A 23,456-nucleotide genomic window follows, 5' to 3' on the forward strand; every position below is an offset into this window, starting at 1 on the left:
TGTTAGGTTAGAAGGGAGGCTGGATGCCTAGTTCTGGTTTAGTTCAGACCTTTTTCCATCCAAGATCTCTATGGTCTATTCATCCAAGCCTCGCCTCTCCCTCTGGTAACTCAAGAAAGAGGTGGTACCTGTTGGACTTTAAATGACAAAATTATAAAAATAAATGCTTTGGCTAATTCTGATTCTCAACACAAAACTTCTGAATCAATGCATCAAGCTTTGAAACCATCTCCTTTTCCTCTTTGCCATTGACAGCAAGTGATCAGATGCCCATCAGCTCAGTTCCTGCTTGGAAGGAGTATTTTTCCTTATCCAACAAACTCCCTCAGATTATTTCCATTCTTCTTTTTACAATTAGGCAAAACTTTACCAGTGTGTAATAGATAGGCAAAAATATTTGTAAATTAAATTAACATTTCCCAATGATTTTAGCCAAAGAAAATGAGTTCTCCCTGCTCCTGTTGGGACTGTTGGATTAAACAGTCTATTTTTAGTATTTCAAAATGTACTATTGCTCACCAAGCACGACAGTTGTTTGATGCTGGGAACTTTCCTTCCCCTACTCTGCTCTAAAAAGCTGTATGAATCCAGGCATTTATTGTCTTTTATTGGGGAAAAAAAAAGTTAAAGAACAAAATGTTGTGGGCTGCTTTTAAGTACTCAAATTTTAGCTAATGATTTTATTTCAGTTTGGCCACCGAAGCAAAAAATCAATTACACGGTTCTAGCAATTTTCCAAAGAAAACAGCCAAAACTTAAATTTGGTCTTTAATTATATATTTGATTCATCCCAGTAACAACACTTGACTTCAAACAATACAAGAGCAGGAGGAAACTTGCTCTGAATTCCTCTCTTCAAAGAGAAGAACTCTTTCAGATACCATGTCAGAAAGCTTTAAGCTGAAATTGATTAAGATAACTGTGAGAAGACTGAATAGGAGTTTTAGCTGACTGCAGGTCTCAGTACTGAAAGGAGGCCTCCAAAATGGCTTTTAAACAAACCTCCCCACGTTTGGGAAGGAGAGTTGACCTTGCTAGGTGGATTGCTTATTCCTCTCATTCCCTGCTCCCACCATATTAACATGAAAATAACTTTTCATAGCTGCAGGAACAAGTTATTTTCCCTTAAAATTATCTTACAATGAAAATTCATTCTGTTATATGTGCCAAAACCTATGAACCAGCCTGATCCTACAATCAGAAAGTAGAAGGTATCATGTGTTAATTGTATGTACTATATTACTCCCATGACAACTCCTGCAAGTGTACAAATTCAATTGATTAAAACTATTTGAAGGACTAATGTGCACTGCCACTGGTTCATTAGTGCACAGTAAATTGCTCAAGAAGAACTGGGATATGTGTGCTTTATCTGAATAGCTGCAAAGCTATCCCCGTTTTTTTTTATTTGATACTTGTTAGAATAACTCTGAGACTGTACTCATGTATTTCTAGTTGGGAGTAATTATGCAGAAAGCCAGCGTAACGATCACTACTCTTGTCTGGTGTCCCCCTCTGCTTTGTTCTGTCTTTCTGCTTCTGGGCCTCATTTTTCCTACTTGTCTCATGTCTTCTTTTAATGGAACAGACTGATATCTAGGGCCGTGTCTAGATTAGGAGCAAAGGCTGAGTTTAGTTCAGCCATAGGTTGAAGTTAGCTGGCCACCTATTTTCAACCAGTTCCTGACAGCCGTCACCCATTCAACTTTGAGACATAGAATTTACGCTCCTGGCTCGAATTTAATTTGCTTTTACATCCAGTAAAATGGGTAGGATTTTAGGTTTGACTTAGCTGGGTAGTGGTAACCAATCTGTCCTAACCTCAGCCTTTTATGACAGAAGTTGAATGATTCTAGACATTCTTACTGTTTTTCTGGTCTGAGGGTGAAAACACGCTCTATTATAAGCTTTGCGTTGGCTGATGAGTAAATTGCTAGATAAGTAAGTTACATGATGGAAAATGCAGTTTTATTAGTACAGCTCTAGGCCATTTTTTTCTTCTTTTTTTTTCTCATCTTACTTGTTCCTGTTGCTACCAGTTTACAAAGTACCAATGGAAATGTGTCATTCCTGGTAGCTTTTCACATAGTTGGAAGGAGGTGAGGGTGAATGGGAAAGGACCCTATAGTATTTAATCTTCAAAGCTCTTGCTGGATTTCATTCATGCAGTTTCTACTCATGTGAAAAGGATTGCTGCATACAAAACCCTGAATGATTCTCCAGTGTGTGTTCTGCCCACAGCCATACAGCTAGGTGGGCTGAGGTGGGTTTTGGAGTGATGAGCCCAAACCTGCACAGCAAGGAAGCAAAAGGGTAATGTCTCAAGGTCCGCTGGCTTTGATGTTCAATTTATTCACCAGGAAGTCATCCTTTTACTGGTTCACCACTATTGAAAATGTTAAAATTACCAACAAAATTATAGTCCTCTGATTTTCCATGCTCTTAGAAACATGACACAACCCACTGTCAGACAAGTTAAATAATTATAAACATGTAAGTAGTTTAATAACAACATCTTCAAATCCCGGCATTGCAGTTGTGTCCTCTGGTAATCCTGGCACCACCTGATGTCAGGTATGCCCAGAGCCAGCTCACAGAGGAGGCACTAATCAAACCCTTCATATGGTTCTGGTTAACTGGAACTCATTTTTGGTAACTGGAGTTCATTTTCAGTTAGCCAGTGTTCCTAACGCCCATTTTCCCACACGGCCTGGTCGGTTCAGTATGGCACTCTGGGCACAGATGTGCACAGCGCCAGCACAAGGATCTGCAGCCACCTTCCTGCCGGTGTGATGGGCAGGCCGGGTGTCCTGGCTGTCTCTGTGGGTGCAGCGGGTTTGTAACGTGGTGATGTGACTGACCAGGTCCCGCTGGGGAACAGCGGGGAAGCGGTGGTTCTTCTGAGGAAGAAAAGCACCACCTCTGAGGGAGGATGCCTCGGTGAACCCCGCCAGCTCCGCGCAGGGGTGCCCCGGGGATACAGATCTCTCCCGGCCCCCTTCCCTGCCCTGCATCCACCGGCTGGGCCGGGCCGGGCCGGGAAGGGTGCCCGCAGACAAGGCCCCGCCGCCATAGCCGTCCCTCGCTTCCGCTTCTTCCCGCCACCAGGGGCGGTGCGCGCCGCTGCCCGCTCCCCATTGGCTGCCGAAGGCGGCGCTCGCAGCCCGGCCGCGAGGGGTGCCCGGTGCTGGGCACCGCCACGGGCGACCGCCTACCCCGGCACGGCCAGGTCAGAGCCACCGCCAGGCAGGACGGGCGGGCGGGAAGGAGGCGGAGCAGGAGCGGGCGGGAAGGGGCCGCCCCCCCCCCGCGGTGCACGGGGCTTTGTAAGCGGTGCCTGAGAGCCGGCCCCAGCCCCGGAGGGACCCGCAGGCCGCGCTGGGACTAGCATGAGCCCGGGCGGCGGCGCGGCGCCTGGCGCTCCAGCGGCAGCTGTTCGCGGCGCGGGGGGGCGGAGGGGGGGCGACAGGCAGGCGGGCGGGGCGGCCAGCCGCATCCCCGGTGGCCGCGTCCTCTGCGCCGGCCGCCCGTAGCGCGCAGCCGGCGGCTGTCGAGCCCTGGGGATAGGCGGGCAGGTGTTGGGGTCCGTGTCGGTCATGGCGAGGCGCGACGCTGCCGGGGGCCGCGGGCCGCTGCGGACCACCCGAGCACCGCAGGCCTGAGGGGGGGCGGCGGCCGCGGCGGTGGGGTCGCGGCTGCTTCCGCCGGTCCCGCGGTCGGGAGAGGCGCCTGCCGGTCCTCCCTCCCTGCACCTCCTCCTCCTCCTTGCCTCCTCCCCTCCCTCCTCCTCCTGCTACTGCTCCTCCCGCCGCGCCGGGAGCCGCCGCCGCCTCCCCAGCGCCGGGCGCGCCGCGTTCGGGGTCGCAGCCGGCGGCTGCGGGGTTTTCCTCGTTTGTTTGGGCCTTTTGTGTCGTGGCTCACAGTTCGCTAAGCACGGCCGGGCTGAATCGCGCCATTGTTCAGGACCCCCGGGCTCCCACGCTGCACATCCCTCGTCCTCATCCCCCCCCTCTGGTCCTCCTCCCCTTTTTTTGCCTGAGAAGCCACATAACGTGCCTTTCCTCCACGCAAATCTGGGAGCCGTAAGCCGGACCGATTGCAAATGAAGTGTAATGCATTGTGGGACGTGTGTAAAATTGGATCATTCGAGGGGGAGAAAGAAAAAAAAAGGAAGGGACCTGCGGCTGGCGCGCTAGAAGAGGCAGCGGCGGGATGCGCGCCGGTTGTGCCCCGGCGGTACCCGCGCTAGGCATCTGATGCCGGGCAGCGCCCGTCCGGCTAGCCGCGGGGCCTGACCCATGCTGCGGTGGGAGGATTAGGCTTCGGCATCCTCAGCATGAAGAAGACGCGGAGTACGACCTTGCGGCGGGCCTGGCCTAGCTCCGACTTCTCCGACCGGGCCTCAGACCGCATGAGGTCCCGCAGCGAGAAGGACTACCGGCTGCACAAACACTTCCCACCAGCTTTCATTTCCCAGGCATCACGGGGCTACATGACATCAGGTTTGTAACATAATTTGTGTACGCGAGGGAGCTTTATTGCGAGGCGGGTGCGGGATGTATGCCTGGCTGGGCAGGCTGTCTTGGTGGGTACAGAGAGGAGCCTGCCACCGGGAGCCCAAGTTGATATGAATAATGCAAAAAAAAAAGAATAGCAAACAGCCACCATTTTGTACCTCTGCAAGATTCACAGCGGAGCCCTCGCAATATGGTGTTTAAAATCTATTAGTCGAGTGAAACAATTGTGTTAGAGAAACGGTCTCGTCTCTGTCGTGGAGGGGCAGATGAAAACGACTGGGTGCGCAGAGCATGGAGCCCTTTGCTCCTTTTGTGTGGAAAAGCATGTGCTGGATATTTACTACTGCCCCACACATGCCCTTTTAAATGCCGTTAACTCCAGTTAACTCATTGGGGCTTTTGTGTTTTTCCATTTCGGAAAGGAAGAGGTTCACCTGTGATTGCAGACGCTGTTGCCTTGTTACATGCAGGCTCTCCGGGTTTCAGCTGCATGCTTCTGCAATGGCAAAGCACGCTTTGGGGAAAATGACTGTGAACACGTTTGCATTTATTATTTGAGGTGCAGAAGGAGAGCAGACCTCTGTATGTGGGGCAGCACACACGTGCATGTACGTTCATTTGTTGGTTGCTTTCAAGGAAGGCCGTAGGGAAATAATGGACACTGCACCAACATGTTTGAGCATGGGAAAGGGAGAGCGCAAACAAAACAAAAAACAGCGCAGGGGAAGTCAGGCACTGGGGAGAGGCTTGGCCTCCAACAGAGTGCTGGTGCAATTTTGGAATGGCTCAGTACTGTTAATGGAAGCCGCTCCATCCTGAAATGCATCTTAATGGCCTTGGAATTAAGACATTTCATAAACACCTGAAAGAAGTCTTGGGAAAATGCTGATGGGGAGGGGGCCAGGGGCAGAAAATCCTGGAAACATCCTTTGTTATTCTGCCGTCTACTTATTGTGATGATCGGACATAATGTTTTATTACTACGATGGCAAATTCCAATTTACTGTGAAGGCTAAATCACGTTTTCCCTCTGAGGCTCAATTTAGGTTGAGTAGGCAGATTCCTTTAAAGGACAAAAAGAGAGAGAGCGAGAAAATGAAGGTATTTATTCTGCATTACTGAAAATGCTTCCAGCCCTGTGCCCTGTCCCCCCCTCTCCATTTCTGCTGCAAAGGTTGAGCCAAAGATTGTGGTTGTCAGTTATACGCTCACCTTGCTATCTGTGGCCCTAATAAACGTATCTGTTTAGCCAGGATCGGTTTCTCATGTTTTAAAAATGTCTCATGACTGTTCTTTCTTTAAAGCCTGAGCACAAGGGAAATAATATGCATTTTATTGAAAGATCGGCCCGTGTAAAAATACTGTGCTATTTTGGCAATAGCCGCTCAGATTTTTCTCTTTCCTGGGAAGCCACATATTGAGAGGAAATGACAAGGATAATTTATGCTTTAACAGCTGAAGAAGAGGAGAATGGTGGTGGTAGAGGGGTGGTTTTGTTTCCTTGGTGCTGCAGGACCTGAAAGCAGCTGGAAAGCCAAATCTGCCCATACTGCAAATATTTCTGTTGTTCTGCCTGAACGTGCTGATATTCCCACTGTAAGATAACGCTGTGTCAGGTCTGTTGAAGTTGGTGCTCTAAGGCCTCTCTCAGTGTGGAAGCCTGTATTGAAAAGAGAAGAGCTCTAGAGCATTTTGTGCCAAGCAGTGTGGGTTTTTTTGCTTGTTTTTAATTCTTCAGGAAAGCAGCCTGGCTCTGAGAAAGCTTTATCTTGGCAACATTGGTACAATCCAACCAGACAGACAAACACCAGCGATCTGCAGAATCAGATGTGTCACCCTCCATTTGTTTGCAGATACCTATGTCCTGGGGAAGGAGGGGGAGAGGGGAATGCAGGAGGCACGTGCAGGGGGGGAACTTAGATTTGTAATCTGCTATTAATGATTTAAAGTACTCCAGACCCCTGGAAATATCATGGTTGTGAATATACAGCATGTTGGTTTCAGTTGCAGTAACTGAAGAGGAACAAATGTCATGTTCAGTTGGAGTAATTTGCTGGAGTTGTTGGAGGGCGAACATATTGAAAATTAATACTAGCAAATGTTTGTTTGGGTTTTTTTTGTTTTGTTTTTAAATAAACCTAACAGCAACTTAGTAGGCTTTTAGCTGGAAGTACAATTGTTCTCCCTTGATAGGTAGTTTCCACATTCATTTATTTTTAAAGGATCCTTATCCACTGCCTTTCCAAATATTAGTTTTGGGAGGAGTGGCTGCCATACCTAAAATCTTCTGGCTATTCCAAGGAAACTTCCTTGCATGAAATCTATAGGAAGTCCTCTGGCCTAAAACTTGTGGGGATCAGGAATACAAATACCTTCTTTGTCACTCAGAATGTTGCAGAGGGGAAAGCATCCCAAAACACATGGGCTTTTCAGAGGGCTGCATTCTGTTTATCCATCCATTTAACCTCATCACCATTAGCATTGTTGTGGTTCTCTTTTAATTAGATGCTTCATTATTTGGGAAGGGGTTGGAGGGTGGGAAAGAAACCTTGGGATTTTGCCCCAATTACTCTGCTTAGGGAAATACTGAAAAACAGAGTTAAATGACCCTCAGTAAGATGCTAAAAAGCTTGAAATGTTAGTATTTGAGCATGTCTGAATGGGGCATGGAGGATCGTATGTGCGTTTCTTTCAGTACAGAGAAATACTGAGTAATGGTGTTGCAGTCAATGCTGTGGTGCTTTATTTGGGGAAAAATCCAGTCTCTAAGCAGAACTGTCTTTATAATGGAAGTGCAAACCTCATGCTAGAGTGGTGAAGCACAAGTGATTTTAAGCAGCCCTTTCAGTAAAGCTGAGTGAAGACCAGTTTGATACTAGCCTGATTAAGAGCAGCATTGGTGGCAGGCAGTCACAGTTTCGATACTTGGGGAGTAAACTGCCCGTAATTACAGAAAATGGATGCAGATGCAATTGATCTGAAATTTTAAGATTGCTTCACAGATGAAGGGAGATGGAAAAAGCAGGGAATTTAGAAAATCACACATTTTTACTGCTGTGCAGTCTCGATGTGTGCTATTGAATCAGCTGTACTCCAGGGTTTCTTCAGGCCTCCTAGCAACCACTAGGTTCAAAGGGCATGCAAGGAGTTCATTGTTCATGCTGAATATTAATTTCCCACTGGAGGACTGACTTGGAGAAAAAGCACTGAAAAAAAAAAACCCTACAACAATGTAGAGCTTTGACCTTGAGTGAAAAGAGATGTTGAAAAGTTTGAATCCAGTAAAATTCATACGTGATGCCAAAAAGGGGGAAATAGACTTGCAGGTTTTGATAGATTGCTGCTTAATTCAAGGGAAAATAAAGAAATCTTATGGAACTGCCAAGCGGGATAAAACTCGCTGAAACTTAGGAGGGCTCCAGTCAGTCACATGAAATAACGCGTACAGCTTGCTGAAATGTTGGAAGCTGCTTGCTTTCACTCTGTTTTCCCCTCTGCAATAACAAAGGCAAATCCTGGATTTTGTGTTAGCGGGAGAGGAGCTGCACCCTGCGGTCGACCCAGCCATTAAACGTCGCCAGAACTGAGTAGCTCCCTGGAAAGAAATATTTGTTCCTGCAGCCTTCCTTGACCTACTTCAGTTAAAGATCTTGGTGTTGGAGGTAGTGTGTCAGTTTGAGGTGGGCTGATGTAGGGCAGCAGTCTAGCACACATAACTTGACGGATGTCTGAAGAGCTTTCTACAATGGTAAAAACTAATTCCAGAGTGTGCACATTTGAAGGTTACCCTCTGAAAAGTTTGTGATCACTTGTGCACTTTGCTATGAAATCCCCTTGCAGAGGTTTCAGTGCGCCAAAGTTGAAGGGTAAAATTCAGTGTCAGTGTTGCCCTACTGCAGCTGGAGTTTGGTTACCAAGTTGAAGCGGAAGGGAAAGGAGAGAAGTATGCAACCCTGCTATTCAACTGATGGTATCTGTGTGCAGAAAAGATACCCTAGTTCTCTGTTTCAGGGATGTTTGTGAAAGGTCTAGGCTTGCCTCTTCAGCCTTTTTGAACAGTAAGAAGGATCTTGAGAGCCATTGGGGCAAGTTTGAGAATTTGAGAGTCCTAAGTATTTTTTTAATTTATTTTTTGAAGCTTGAACCTCTTAACTAACAGAAATTATACTTTGAGATAATCATGCACAATCTGAAGAACTCAGTTCAGTGTAATTGGAAAGGACACATACACGCAAAGCCTTGAAGCTTGTTCAGTTCAATTCCTGTCCCTTAATTCAGTTATCTAAAGGAATATGTTCTAGCTTGAAAGTAGCCGTATTGTAATTAATATTTAATGGAATAATCGGCATTGCATCACCTTCATTTTCTCTTAGTGTGGTATTAAGAAACACCTTCCAATTCATCTGCTTAACAGTAACATGATCTCTTTGCCTCCCTGAATCCTGAGTGATTTTAGGCTGTCTTAGACAAGACTCATTAACAGGACAGTGAAAACAGGTGTCAGTGGCTAGCAGCAGCTTTGTGTCTGGACCCCTGCTCCATATCCTTTGAATCGGCCTGTGCTGACCTGGTGAACTCCAAGTGGGTCACTCTGCTGTCCTACTTCAGGGGCTATACTTGCTCTATTGCTTGGAAAGTTGCTTCTGGACTTGCTGTGCTTTCCAGTCTCTTTTGGGATTGGTCCCTTTTGTCTTCTGCACTATCCTCTCACCTTGACAGAGCAACAGGAACTTCCACTGCATCCTGATCTGGGGAGAGGGTGTAAGTGTGCTCATGGACCAGTCATTTTTGAACAGTTCCCACCTCATTTCAGTCCCACTCTGGTTTCTTGCCTAAAAAATGAAAGACAATCTTCTCTCTTCTCCTGCTGTAGAACCCTGGTTTTTACTCCTGCAGGTGACTGTCCAGTGTTAACTCATATGCAGTGCTATGCCCATGCCTGTGTATAATGCCACTGTTTCCGTGCCTGGTCTTTTCACACCAGATACCAAGATATTTTCTGCATATGACTTTGCAACATTCTGCATATGACTTCACTTTTAGACCAAGCTGTGGACTCTGTCCTGTCTACTGCTTGTGCACTGTGCTGACCAGACTGCATTTGAGTATCTGCTTTCTTCCTGGCTGCTGTGACCTATGAGCAAGGGGATCCAGAGTGTCTTTTTTGTCCATGGCATTAGAAGTAAAATCAAAGAGGAATTAATACAAGAAAGAAACAGAAGTGTGTGTGTGTGCCTATCTTACCTAGGCCTATTCAGGTTTCTATCTCAGTTCAAAGCACTCATCCCTGAAGGGCTAAGTTTCGGCTTCTGTCACTGCTTGCATTCGGAGTCCCAGTGTTCTCTCTGCTGGTTTGCTTGGACCTTTGGCCAGGTTGGGGTGAACAGAGGTGCTCCAGGATCAGGTCACCAAAGGGTATGATCCCATTGGTGTTTGTGCAGAGGTGTCTGTCTGAATCTGAATGTATTTCTGGGTGTGTTTACCCGTAGTCCTGTGATTGCAGTCATTTCTTATATGCACACTAGGCACCATGATAGCCTACTGACAATACAGGAAGCTCCTTTTTCAAGGACAGACAAGGGTTCAGGACAAGCACTACTGATTTCATCACTGATAGCTCCCAGTCTTTCACAGGTGTAGAAGTTACACTCTGTCTTTGTTGGCAACATTTGATAAACCTGGAGGGTGTTGAGTATCTTGCCATTTTGGAATTGAATGGCAGCCACATCTTTGCAAAATGCATTACTTGTTGAATGAGGCTGAAATGTGAGGATTTTGCAGATCACCTTGGGTTAGCCCAGTGACCTGCTCTGTTGTGAACAATAGGCCTTCATTTGTGTGCAGGAGAGTTCATCCCAGAATGAACTACCATCTTTGCAACATTCTTTGCACAGTTTAAAGGGGTAGAACAACAACCAGGTATGAAGCCTAAAAAGATGGTATTTTGCTAAGCATATTGTAGAAGTCCTCCAAAAATTGGAGGTTTCTCTTGAGTTTTTTGGGGAGCTTCTTGAGCATGACTCTACTTCATAACCCATAGCATGTTGTAGAAAATCTCTGTGAACAACATTAAAACTGAATCAACATTCTGTCACCTAAGCTCTGGGCCATGAATTCAAGTAAAGCAGTGCTGAAAAAATATTTCAGATATGATTACTCTTGGCTCCTCCCAAGCTTGCTTTTACCTGCTTGGAAGAGGCCAGACAGTATCAAAGCTGTGATCAAAACTGTCAGCTAATTTAGGACTTCTACAAGAATTGCTGAACAATAAAATACTGATTATGTTTGGGTGTTGGGTTTTTAGGCTGTTTTTTTTTGCTTTTTTTTCTTGAAAATCACAATATGTTACATTCTTTTAAATGGTAAAGCTACCATTAAATTATCAAAACTGGATATTTGATGTTTTTGGTGGAGTAGATGTAAATCTGAGCCTGGAAATATCGGTTGCCCTTTGTAAGAAGTATCCAGTGAATGCTTCATGCAATTCTGCCTAACCATTTGGTTTCATTTTCCCTAGAAAGAGGAAAAGGAGTAGTGACCATTGAACCATTGACCTGAATGCCTGAACTTAACCAGAACACCACTAGTTACAGGTCTTGTTTTCTAGGTAGATTAAATATGAGGGTGGACAGCAGAAATGAGGATTAAAAGCTTCTCTAAAAGTCTCAGGAAACTGTGCTTCTCTACCTGTCCTTGCAGTAACTTTTACTGTCAAGGCCAGTGGGAACCTGAGCAGTTCTAGGGAAAAAGCTTGAATATTGAAGCTACGAAGTCTTCCAGTTCAGCATTTGTTGCTCCCAAGTGACTGCCTCTAGCTATGAGGGGGGTATGAAAGTTGTTTATAGCTACTGGCTTGCTTTTTTCAGCATGTTTATTGAGTTTGCTGCTGTGCTGATGCTGTTGTGTATCTCACTCTTGGCTGACATACAGGTGCTGGAATTATCTTGCTCAAATAGGCTGTGGAGAAGAGGGGTAAAAAGAAAAAGGAAGTGTATTTTGGGTGTGCAGCATGGTGGAGTGGGTGGAAGAGTCTGGTTTAGACAGAGCCCTGGGCTCTATTGTCACCTTCTGAGCAGTTTGCAAAAGGTAACCGAAACAAGAAAACTTGATTTTCAACAGGCTTGAATTCACTATAAATAGGACAGCAAGTTTCCCTTTTTCCTTCGTCCAAGGAGAAATTAAAGTTATTGGGTTTGGAATTCAGGAGGTGAGGGAGGTGTTCCCAGTAGTGTCAATGGTCATCATTGTTTTCCTGGGCACTTTAACTGTTTCTGCAGTTTTCTACACTCAGGTTGTTACCTGTTCAGTAGAACTGTCTCCTTTATTTTGTACGGTAATATTGCCAGTCACAAAAAAAGGTCGTACCTCAACCCAGGCCATGAATTGGTAACAGTGGGTAAGAATGTGCATCCAAAATTAGGTGTATTCAGTGTTGAACAGAGCAGTCTGTGAGTGAAGTCCTCCATTCAGATCAATCTTTGGATGCCATGGTGGTCATAAGAATTTTGCATCTCTCCTTCCTGCAAGAAGCTGGAAAATGAGGCCTGTTTATAATACCAGCAGTAGATGGCGTGGAACAATGGTTATTCAGTAGTGTTATCGCTTCATCCTCATCAGCCAGCTTCCTCACAACCCAAAGATAGTTTTCTTTTTCATCCAGTTGTTGATGATGTGATTCCTGTAATTCTTACCTAATTTTATAGGAGTGGATGTTGTTACTTCAGTGGGAAATACTAACTGCAGGAGATAGCCACAAATCATAGAGTCATAGAATCATAGAATAGTTAGGGTTGGAAAGGACCTTAAGATCATCTAGTTCCAACCCCCCTGCCATGGGCAGGGACACCTCACACTAAACCATGCCACCCAACATACAGTTTATTAGAAATTTCTAGTTGTGGTGTTGAAAAAACAGCTCTCAGTTGTTTTATTGGATCTGACAGGGTGTGAAACAGAGGACAAAACAGGAAGAACAAACAGTTTATTTGAGGAGCTGCTTTTAATTTGTGGACTTTTACATGGACCTGATTGTTGAACCTAGGATGGCCTGTGTATTGCAGATGGATTTCGGGTATTGTGAAAAAGAATGAATGAGAAGTTGATTGTATATACTAAGTTTTTCATTTAGTGAAAGTAGTGTGAAGAGGCATCTTGCAAGTCTTTGATTTTTGTTTGTGTCTTGTAAAGTTATTCCTAACTTTTGTTTCTCTGTGATCCATTAGAGGTGTTGGTGGCTAGGCAGTACATTGCATCCTTTTGCTTTCAGCTGAAATGATTAAGCAGTAACCACGCCGGTTTAGCAGTTTTACTTTACAAAACTTGTCCAGATAGCCTAGATGAACTGTACCCCGCTCTCCTTCTTATGCCTTATTGACCAGGAAGGTATTTTGAAAAGCATGTCTTAGAATAGAACAGACTCCTCGACACTGATTGTCATCTTCTCAGACATGGTGGAGAATACAGGATGCTGGAACTTAAAGCAATAGGAGAATCTCCTCTGGAGTTTGGGTCCTTGTCCTCAGTGTGGTATGCATGTCCATCTTGCACAACTGTTCTTGAAGTGCCAATAGCAAGTAGAAGTCTGCATTTAGTTATCCCAGAACACCTTTTCCAGCTACAATCTTCTTTCCCAGATGTATTGTTTAAGGGAAAAAAAAAAATTAATGGCCCTTTATAGTGGATTTGACTGTAAGATTTTGAGGTCTGAAGAGTATAATAGACAATTCAGAAACACTTGCTTAGTGTGGCCTGGAAAAGGCAGAGTTCACTATGAAAGCCGAGTTCATCATAACACAGGAAGCTGTGCTGGGAGAACCTAGATTATATAAACTGGTTTTGTTTCCCATTTGTATTCCTTTAATTTCCTCCATAATTTCCTATGAATTTCCTGTTGATGACCTGCGACCTAGGTTCAGAAGATGAACTTCTGACTGTATGTGATAACGTTTTAAATGTCATGAATTGGACATTTATCTTATCAGCCAGTAAAGATGATGTACTCGGTTTCACTGTGGTACTTAACTTTGCCTCCTAAATTTCCATAGCGTTTTAGAGCAAAGTACCGTTCCTCATAGGAGGCTCTAAATTTCGCTGTCCTGGGGATTTACATTCCTGGGTCATACAGTGACCTTGTTTTACTACGCTTAAGCCTTAAACTAAATATTTTTCTAAACAGGGTGAAATGGAAGTATTTTTTTACAAGGTTTTCTTAAGATTTATGTGCTTTTAGGTGTAAATGCTGCGTGGCTGGGTGAGCGGAGGGACCAGAAGCCTCAGAGGAAAACATTTGTTGGCTTTAACGTTAAGTTTGAAATGGCTGCAGCCCCCACGTGTAACTTGGGCATGTCTGCAGCACATCTCTTTTGAGAGAGGGAGGGCAGATACCACTGGCCATGGAAAGTTTACCCAAGACCCAAGTGGTCCCTCAGCCTCTGGTGGTTAACTTAAGGGCAGGTTTACTGACAGAGAGATGAGATCACAGTGGGAACAGAATGGCTTGCTGCTGCCTGGCCACACACGGAGTCCCTCCCTTTTTGCTAGTCCAGTCCAAAATCAGCAACAGAGGAAATCCATCTTTGGGGAGTATTCAGGAACTTATTCTATATTGTAGGTCTTTAGTCTCTGCTTTCATTGTGGATGGATGTAGTTGCTTTCTTGCTCCTTAGATACAAATGTTTTACTGTATTACATGCTATATTGGTTTCTGATGGAAATAATGAAGAATCTTAGGGAAATTATGGGGACTGTATATATGTATACATTCAGTCAGTAGGACCATTGTATGGAAGTACTGTGAGACCAGATCTCAGTGAGCGTCATTTGGGCTTCTGTGTGGGACAAGTGTCCTTCCATGAGCATTGAATTTCAGGAGTGAAATCCCGAAATTGTATTTGCATGGGATGTCTGCATGCGAATGGATCTGGTTGGAGTATTTTCACAAAACACAGAAGCAAAAACTGGTTTTCTGAGGTTTTGGTGGTTTTTTTTGTGATTGTTGTTTTTTTTTTTCCAGTCAGCTCTAATGAAGTCTCAGTTTCTGAACAACTGTTTAGGGTTTCTCTGGAGATGTGGCCATCTCTTAAGTGAAACAGTTTGCAGATGTTGTTTTCTTTCCTCTCTAAAATCACAAGACATTTTCCTTTCAGTCAGTCTTGGGTTCAGTCTGTATAATTACTTTAGTTGCAGAGGTAGCCTTGAGTGTAAAATTAAGGCATCTTTTGGAAACCTTATTTTAAACCCTGCATTCTTAACTATCTCTTTTCACGAGAGTGGCTATGTAAGGTATTGTTTGTTGTACAGCCATGTGCCATAACTTTCCATCAGATACATGGTCTGCCACATTGCCCTGTGCAGCACAATAAAGCATAGTTCATGTCAGTTTATTAAACTTTATATGTTGCAAACCTGTGCTCTGTGTGTGTGCTATGGGAATGCACGCTAAGCCCATGAGTGTCCGATTCTGTCCTTTAGTGGGAACAGTGCACAAATCTTTGATTGACTGTTCAGGGTGCAAAGCTTAAATCCCAGCAGTGCTGCGTCCTCTGAATGATGCACGTACCTGTCTCTCTTGCACATATTCTTGGCCTACATCAGGGAATTGGAAAGGCTGAGGAGGGCATAGCTGTAACTGCTGAGTAATGCTCCCTTTTAATTGAAGTCTGCCTTTGAATAAGGGCCATAGATTGGACAGCTAGAGAAACTGGGGCAGGCTTACCAGAAACAAGGGTGGATGTGATGGCAGTGAACAAGAAGAGGAGTTGTGGGCAGAGCTGCTGTTCTGCCAGAGCAGGCTTGTGTTCTTACGTCCTGGCCACAAGAAATACACTTTCCCAGCTTACCCTTAGCTTTCAATTTAAGTCATTTAACACACTGGATTTAAATCAGGACCATCGCTCCTTCACTTGCATATCTCTGAGCTCATTTCAAAAGCGAGTAATTGATACAGCACTTTTGTGCCTACCAGATGATAATGTCATTCAGTTTTCATCCCAGTGCTGATTGTTCCAACAGTGCAGTCAGCTTTTCATCATTACCCCTTTTATCCTAACAGTATTACCTTTTTCTATAAGAAAAAGGAAATCTACATCTACAAGAAATTTACAAAAGGAAAATGAAGTGTTTCACTGTAGCTTGTGTTTAGAGTTAAATCATGAAAAGGTAAGTTAAAAAAGTTTAGGATGCCTGTGTCATTGTAATTCATTCGCCAGTTAGTGGGGCAGGTGAACAGGATAGTGTATTTAAAGCAATGAGAAAGCACACAAAATGATGTTGGTGTTGGATTTTACTTGTGGCTTGGTGTCAAACCAAGCTCTGTCAACATCAGGTGTGGCAAAACAGCTGCCCTCGGGAAGTGTCATGTTTTCTGTGGTAACAAATAATCTTCAAACCCAACTCTTCAGAGCATTTGACCTGTGTTTTATGCTCCTAAATGGATGCATGTGTCTGGTTGCTATGCATAATGCTGCGAGAGTGTTTTGTTGTGGGGGACCTTCTCAGCTATACACTGCCATGCAATGACAGTTTTGGTTGATGTCTTCCAGCAAGAGATGGGAAGAGTGTGGAAAATTTTCCCTTTTTTACCACAAGTGAGCACTGAAGAGTGGCCAGGTCAGTTAAGACCCAGGTCTGTCTTGGCCTCTGCTGTGTCCATCTATGACCAAAACCAGGTGCACAGGGAAGTGGGAAAGGAGAAAAAATGCACGTAGTGCTTCCCCTGGTATGCTTCCCCACAGATAACACAGTTTGTTTATCAATCCTCAAGAGTATTCCCTTGCAGGTGCATTGTGGTACCAGAGAATATTAGGGGAGTGACAACTGCTCACCTTGTATACAAGGAGCTGCCCTGTGGCAGCCCCGAGTTACGTGCATTGTCAGTACAAACTTGCATTATAGAATCATAGAATAATTAGGGTTGGAAAGGACCTTAAGATCATCTAGTTCCAGCCCCCCTGCCATGGGCAGGGACACCTCACACTAAACCATCTCATCCAAGGCTTCATCCAACCTGGTCTTGAACACTGCCAGGGATGGAGCATTCACAACCTCTCTGGTCAACCTGTTCCAGTGCCTCACCACCCTAGCAGGAAAGAATTTCCTCCTTATATCCAATCTAAACTTCCCCTGTTTAAGTTTTAGGTCTCTGTCCTTTCCTGTCCTGCAGCATTTCTCACTAATGATGAATATACTCACATGTGAAGGAGGTTTTGAGGCTGTTGGTATTTTTGGTGGTGGAAAAGCAGCAGATCAGCTGTGAGGTCAAGAGGCAACATCAGTTCCCTCTCTCCAAATACAGCACACACAAATTCCAGTTTTCTGTAACTGGGATATTAATAGTATTCACATCATCACATTCTTTTCTGAAGTCATGAAAGAAGCATTTGTTAGTTATTTGTGTAATTCCACTTATTCCTTCTTTCACTTAGTTTTATTCCTTTAGTTCCTCCCTTTCCTTCCTCTCTGAATTCTAGGCACCATAAGTTATCTCATCTTGAAGGTGACACATGCTTAGATTAAAGGCTCGCATTAAGCTGGAGTTTCTTGTTACATCAACTCTTGACATTCCAAAAATGTCAACTCGTAATTCAAATTGCAGGCAGGATCTGGTGCCAAGATGTTAGCCATTTCCAAGTCTTATTAATAAGTCAGAACTGCTGTTTCAAGACACAGTTGACCTGAGAAAATACTGCAGAAGTGGATCCTAACTTTTCATGTCTCCAAGGTATCCCCTTTCCTTATATTGGAGGCATTGGCTGGCTCACAAAATTAATCTCGGTTGAGAGGTAATTGTTCAGCTAATAGCTAAAGGCCATAACTTTCCAGCATGGCTTCCTGAGCTTGTCACACTTTGGGTGTCTCAGAGAAAGTGCTGTTTTTTGCAGGAGCAAAGCATTCAGTGTCTCTGAAGGCTGGTAAACTGGGCCGTGCAGTTTTCAAAAGCCACATGTCTTGATTTGCATCTGTGCTTGCACAGACTCTATCCATGTGCTCAGTGAATAGGCTGCCTTTGAAAACGGTGGTGGAATACAGAGCTGAATACCTGCTGGTTGCCATCATCTCTGCGGAGCTGCCAAAGCACCCAACAAACTTATGTCCCTAAGCCCCTTTAATTCATAGATCAGCATCATACAAATATATCTTCTGAAGTAGATTTCAGGTATGTTGTAAATGCAGGTGGAGATGACTGCATGTGGTGTTTTTTACAGTGGTTGGAAAATTCCATTGTCCAGCTCTCCCAAGGGATGCTGTATGCGCAATCAGTGACGCTCATGAAAATCATCTTTCTGCTGTTTGTGTGCAAAATGACTTTATGCATGTGCTCAGTGGCATAATATATAGGTTATATATAATTTCACCTTACACTTATGTTCATTTTTAGATGTATTTTTAATCTCTACCCTTCTACTGAGGTTTTTATTCTACTTGTTCATACAGCGTCGGCACACATCCATTTCATGTATTCCATTTGAGGAGACAATATTGGCTTTGAACAACCTGGTCTAGTGGAAGGTCTCCCTGCCCATTGCAGCAGCATTGAAACTAGATGATCTTGAAGTTCCCTTCAATCCAAACCATTCTGTAATTCAACGATATTGTGTGGCAGCATGAGTGTATTTTGTTTATGCTTTGTGTACATCCGCAGGTGTTTAATTTAGGTGTGCATGCTGTTAGTAATTGTAATTGATGTTGCAGATGTGTTTCCTAGCAAGACTAAAATATAAACATTGGAAAAAATAATGCAAATAGTAGAAAACATGGGATGCAAACCAATCAAAATTACAGAAAAGTGATGAAATTTAGTTATAAGTTAAAAAAAAAGGAATTCATTCTTAGTGATCTTTGAATTTGTCACTTCTTGTTTCATCTGCAAAAGTGTTGTTAACCACTGCTGCACCACTGAGATTCACATGGGAGACTGATTTTTGTTCACTGCATTCCATGTCTAATCTGTATAGTGTGTGCTTAATCAGAGTAACTCCAAATTAGACGATTGTAGAGTCTGAAGTTACTATTACATATTAAAAAATTAGCATTTTAAATTATAATGTGCAGTAAGAATGTACCAAATGTTCCTTTCAGAATCTAAAACCTTTATTTTGTGAATTCTTGAAAAAAGTATGTGCTTTTAATGTGTATTATCTAATTGATGTCGCTCTAAATTGGAACAACATCAATTTGATGGATGGACCACTCGGTGGATAAAGAACTGCCTGGATGGCTGCACGCAAAGAGTTGTGGTCAATGGCTCAATGTCTGGCTGGAGACCAGTAACGAGTGGTGTCCCTCAGGGATCGGTGTTGGGACCGGTCTTGTTCAACATCTTTGTTGGCGACACGGACAGTGGGATTGAGTGCGCCCTCAGCAAGTTTGCCAATGACACCAAGCTGTGTGGTTCGGTTGATACACTGAAGGGAAGGAATGCCATCCAGAGGGACCTTGACACGCTTGTGAGGTGGGCTGATGCCAACCTCATGAAGTTTAACCATGCCAAGTGCAAGGTCCTACACCTGGGTCGGAGCAATCCCAGGCACAGCTACAGGTTGGGCAGAGAAGAGATTCAGAGCAGCCCTGCGGAGAAGGACTTGGGGGTGTTGGTTGATGAGAAAATGAACATGAGCCGGCAGTGTGTGCTTGCAGCCCAGAAAGCCAACCGTATCCTGGGCTGCATCAAAAGGCGCGTGACCAGCAGGTCGAAGGAGGTGATCCTGCCCCTCTACTCTGCTCTTGGGAGACCTCACCTGGAGTATTGTGTGCAGTTCTGGTGTCCTCAACATAAAAAGGGCATGGAACTGTTGGAACAAGTCCAGGGAAGGGCCACGAGGGTGATCAGGGGACTGGAGCACTTCCCGTATGAAGACAGGCTGAGGAAGTTGGAGCTGTTCAGCCTGGAGAAGAGAAGGCTGCGTGGAGACCTCATAGCAGCCTTCCAGTATCTGAAGGGGGCCTATAGGGATGCTGGGGAGGGACTCTTCATTAGAGACTGTAGTGACAGGACAAGGGGTAATGGGTTAAAACTTAACCAGGGGAAGTTCAGATTGGATATAAGGAGGAAATTCTTTCCTGTTAGGGTGGTGAGGCACTGGAATGGGTTGCCCAGGGAGGTTGTGAATGCTCCATCCCTGGCAGTGTTCAAGGCCAGGTTGGATGAGGCCTTGGGTGATATGATTTAGCGTAAGGTGTCCCTGCCCATGGCAGGGGGGTTGGAACTAGATGATCTTAAGGTCCTTTCCAACCCTAACGATTCTATGATTCTAATATAGACGAAACACCAAAGGTCAAATGTGAAGTGTTTAATTTGGCTTCTCTAATTCTAGGATCATTGAAAATGACCTGATAGACCATGGTGTCAAATTCTTCTCTGTATAGCAGTGCGGTTCTGTTGATATTTTTTAAATGTTTTGTAGCTAGTTTATTGTAGCATGAGAGTAAAAGCAAGGCCTTTGAGTCCATTGCTGTCAACAGTAGAATAGTTTCTCTATTTCAAGGTCAAAGAGGACCAGGGATCATTTGAAGCATGAAAATCAGTACACTTTAGTCCTCTGTTTGTTAGTGGTGTTGGGTTTATTCTTAATTGTCTGATTTAAAGGGAGATATACATGTTCACATTGACTAACACTGTGTCTTTGCATCAGCATCATTGAAATTAATGGTGTTACTGCTGTGACAGTGGTGGTCGCAGTGTAGTTTTGCATGTGCACATAGGCTGGTGATCCCTTGCATGCACAAGGGTCGAAAGTGGACTTAGAGCTCATAGTGCTCAGGTGGAAGTAAGGGGAAGCCCATGGGGCACTTATGTCAGAAGCACGTAGGTGAACTAAGGGGAAGAACTGGAGCCTAAAGCTGTTGTTACTGCTGAGTATTACTTGCAGACAATCCTAGAACCAGGGCGAGGTGCCAGATTTCACATTAAGATGTCATGCCTGCTGAAACATGCTGTGGTGTGACATCAGAGTTTACCTTTCCCTCCTGTGATCCCAAGCTGCACCTAGTGTCACTGCAACCTGGCACTCCCTCCCCTTGATTTTGCCAGTAGTTTGGAAAAGCAGGTGGAAAACTCAGGTGTTCAAAGGGAGATGTCTCAGAGTAGAGACTGCGGGGCTTTCCCCGGTAGTTACTCACAACCAGCTATTAAAGTGAAGTGCCAGGAAGTTTGTGTGAGCTGTGTTTTCCCACTGGTTTCTTTCACAGAACTTCTCTCTCTTGTGGGTGCTCTGATGTCTCTTTGTATGGCTGAGCTTCGGCTTCTGTCCTTCCCTCAGTGCACCTTGGGATGGGTTACCAAAACTTGTGGGGATATACGAGCTTTGAGACTGTTCCCCCTCTGCCAGATTTGCTTGTTGCTGTCAGAGTTACACTGTGGAAGAACTGGCACTGCAGGGCTAAGAGAGACAGCTGTGTCACACCATGCGTTCCATTCCAGACCCCCCAAAAGGTCTGTGGACATGGCTCCTAGCAGTATATGGGGCCCCAAATTCAGAGTATTTAATTTACTTTATAGATTATAGAAAAATACGGTTAAACCCAAACCGTTTTACTGAGAGCAGAAGGTGTGTTTTGATAATCCTAATTTCAGAGCTTGTCACTATCAAGTCTTTTAAACTATTCCCCTTGCCTTTTCAGCAGTGGAGAGGAGGAAGCTATGTAACTTCTAGAAACCTGTGGGCTATGCTGTCTGTTGCAAAGCATAAGTGCCCCTTTCTACTTTGGGAGTAGGATAATTTGTTTAATTCAGCATCAAGGGGAACCTTGGATGTGTACATATTAAAGGAACGGGCCAACAAATAAGGTTGGAACATTCAGCAGCATTTCACAACTCTGAAATGAAATCTGTGAAGTGCAGTGTTAGCAAATGTTTATATAAAACATGCTACGGTATTACACTGAACAATTATACCTCTCTTATCTCAGGCACTTATCTCTACCTAAAGCCAAGTGGCTTGCAGGTTTAAATTGCTCAGTATTTTTGAAGTCAGTGTGGTAATGAAATATGCTAACCAGCTGGGTTTCGTGTGTGAGCATTTTGGGTATTTTTTTTGGCCTGACTGCTTTTATGTTTGAAGACACAATAATCATGCAGTCAGAAGGAAAAGGCCAAAGTCTAATGAGTTTAATTGCAAAGAGCTGATGTTCATAGTTGCATTTAAATGTTCTCTTTAGCAATGGCATCTTGACTTTGCCACTTGGGAAATCTGTTGTATAGAAATGTTTATAGAATCATGGAATCATAAGAGTAGTTAGGGTCGGAAAGGACTCATGTTATGAGTGTAAACCCTATGTTACCCCTTGTCACTTCTTTCACAGCCATGGCAGGGTGGTGACACTTGGAGACCACCTTGCACTAGGATCTGATGACCTGCCAACAAGTCTGTCTGACCAAGCAATTGTGAATGGATAGGACAGTGTAAGCTAATTTGTTGGATGTCTCATGGCTCCTGCTGTGTTGTATGCTTGTGAAAGCTGTCTGAAACCAGCTCAGAGCAGCAGTGAGAGTATATCGAGGCATGGCTTGTCTTGGAGATCTAGAAATCATGGTTATGCTGATATCTTTCTTGGTACATGTAGGTTCCTTGTATTGGTTTTGTTCTGTTAAAAGCAGAAGGCATAACCTGCTCTTGTAGCTTGTGTTTAGATAAGAAGTTCAAGTTTGCTATAGAGTTTAAAATGGAAGAGATTTTTTCCTTTTGGTGTGTGAACTGCAGAAGTTGGAATCCTATGTTGCTTGTCCTCACTTTCATGATTAGGAAAGACAATATCTTTGCAGTGATGTCTCCATTTTGATTGCAGCTATAGTTTACATGGAGGAATAATGTTAGGGAACAAATAAACACTGGATTTATAGTTCTTCTTTGGGTAGTTCATCAAACAAGACCAGCCAGCTCTTCATGTGACATCTGCAAGTCCTCTGTGGCTCACCAGCAGAGCAAACCTCTGAAATACCATGGCCTGGTTTTGAAGGTCAAAGATGGGATGTGCTTTCTGGTGGTTCTCAAAGCATCAGCAGTACAGGATGAGTGGAGGTGTAGGGGGTTTTATGGTTTTAATGATGAGTGCACATGCCTTTAAGTGGTTTCCTTTTGATATAAAATCTAACTTTGATATAAAATCTAACACTCCTGACGTTCCTGTGTTTTGCAACTAATCAAAGGTTAACTTCCCTACCCTCCTTCCCTTACTTCTCACTCTCCTCACTCTTCCCTTTCACTGCTCAGATTGTGACTGGGAATAAGTAGGACATTCAGTGTTAGAATTCCTAAATTTTATTTTGTACTGGGACCAGTGAAGCCAAAGAGGCAGGTACTTCTTTGCAGCCAAAAAGACAAGGAACCCAGCAACTAGATGATATTTAAGTGCTGGTTCATAGCTTCTCAATGCTGCCTGCCATGTTTAGCAGTACTTTGCCAGCTTCCGTGTTTAGTTTTCTTTACTACCCTTCTAGCCTTGTCTCACCTTGGGTCCAGTATGACATTTAAGAATTATTGATCATGCTGCTGGCTCTTGAGAGAAGTAGCTTAGCTTCTTTTTCACGATGGAGAGTTGAATCTGCCTGGAAGGAACTGAGCTGCGGTACTGAGAGGAGCAGCCAGACAAGTGAGACTGGAGAAATAGCTCAAGAGTCCTGAAGGCAAAAGTACTGATGTGTCAAGGGATTTATAAGCTGTGTTTCCGCAGGATTTATAGCCCTTTTTTTCTCAGAACGCCACTGACAAACCTTCCTCACACCAAGGAAATAAGTTGTATTTCAAAGGTTGCGTCACCAAGAGAAAGAGACTGTGTTTGTATTTCATTGATCTCTTAAGGTGTCCTCTAAAACACCTTGAAACATCTCAGGAATGTTGGTGTCCTGACAGTGAATGGCTCTATTCTGAGTTATTTACAACATAAAACTTTTACCTCTTCCTGTGCACTTTGCCAGCCACTTTCAAAAATCTTCCCGTGATGTTT

At 44.2% G+C, this 23,456-nt stretch overlaps 1 protein-coding gene across 2 annotated transcripts in view; it reads left to right on the plus strand.

The window, feature by feature from the left end:
• Positions 1–3,560: 3,560 nt before the first annotated feature.
• Positions 3,561–23,456, plus strand: part of STOX2 (storkhead box 2) — a 78,173-nt gene continuing 58,277 nt past the window's right edge. Inside the window, exon 1 of one of the 2 annotated variants that reach the window (XM_062628635.1) lies at positions 3,561–4,502. In XM_062628635.1, the coding sequence (XP_062484619.1) occupies positions 4,337–4,502 (166 nt within the window). In that variant the 5' untranslated portion in view covers positions 3,561–4,336. The remainder of the gene's footprint in view (positions 4,503–23,456) is intronic. The other variant, XM_062628794.1, reaches the window with a different exon arrangement.

Source organism: Pezoporus occidentalis, unplaced genomic scaffold (genome assembly GCF_034315485.1).
Source record: "Pezoporus occidentalis ecotype Australia unplaced genomic scaffold, CSIRO_AGI_Poc_V1 ctg1, whole genome shotgun sequence".
Taxonomy (NCBI): domain Eukaryota; kingdom Metazoa; phylum Chordata; class Aves; order Psittaciformes; family Psittacidae; genus Pezoporus; species Pezoporus occidentalis.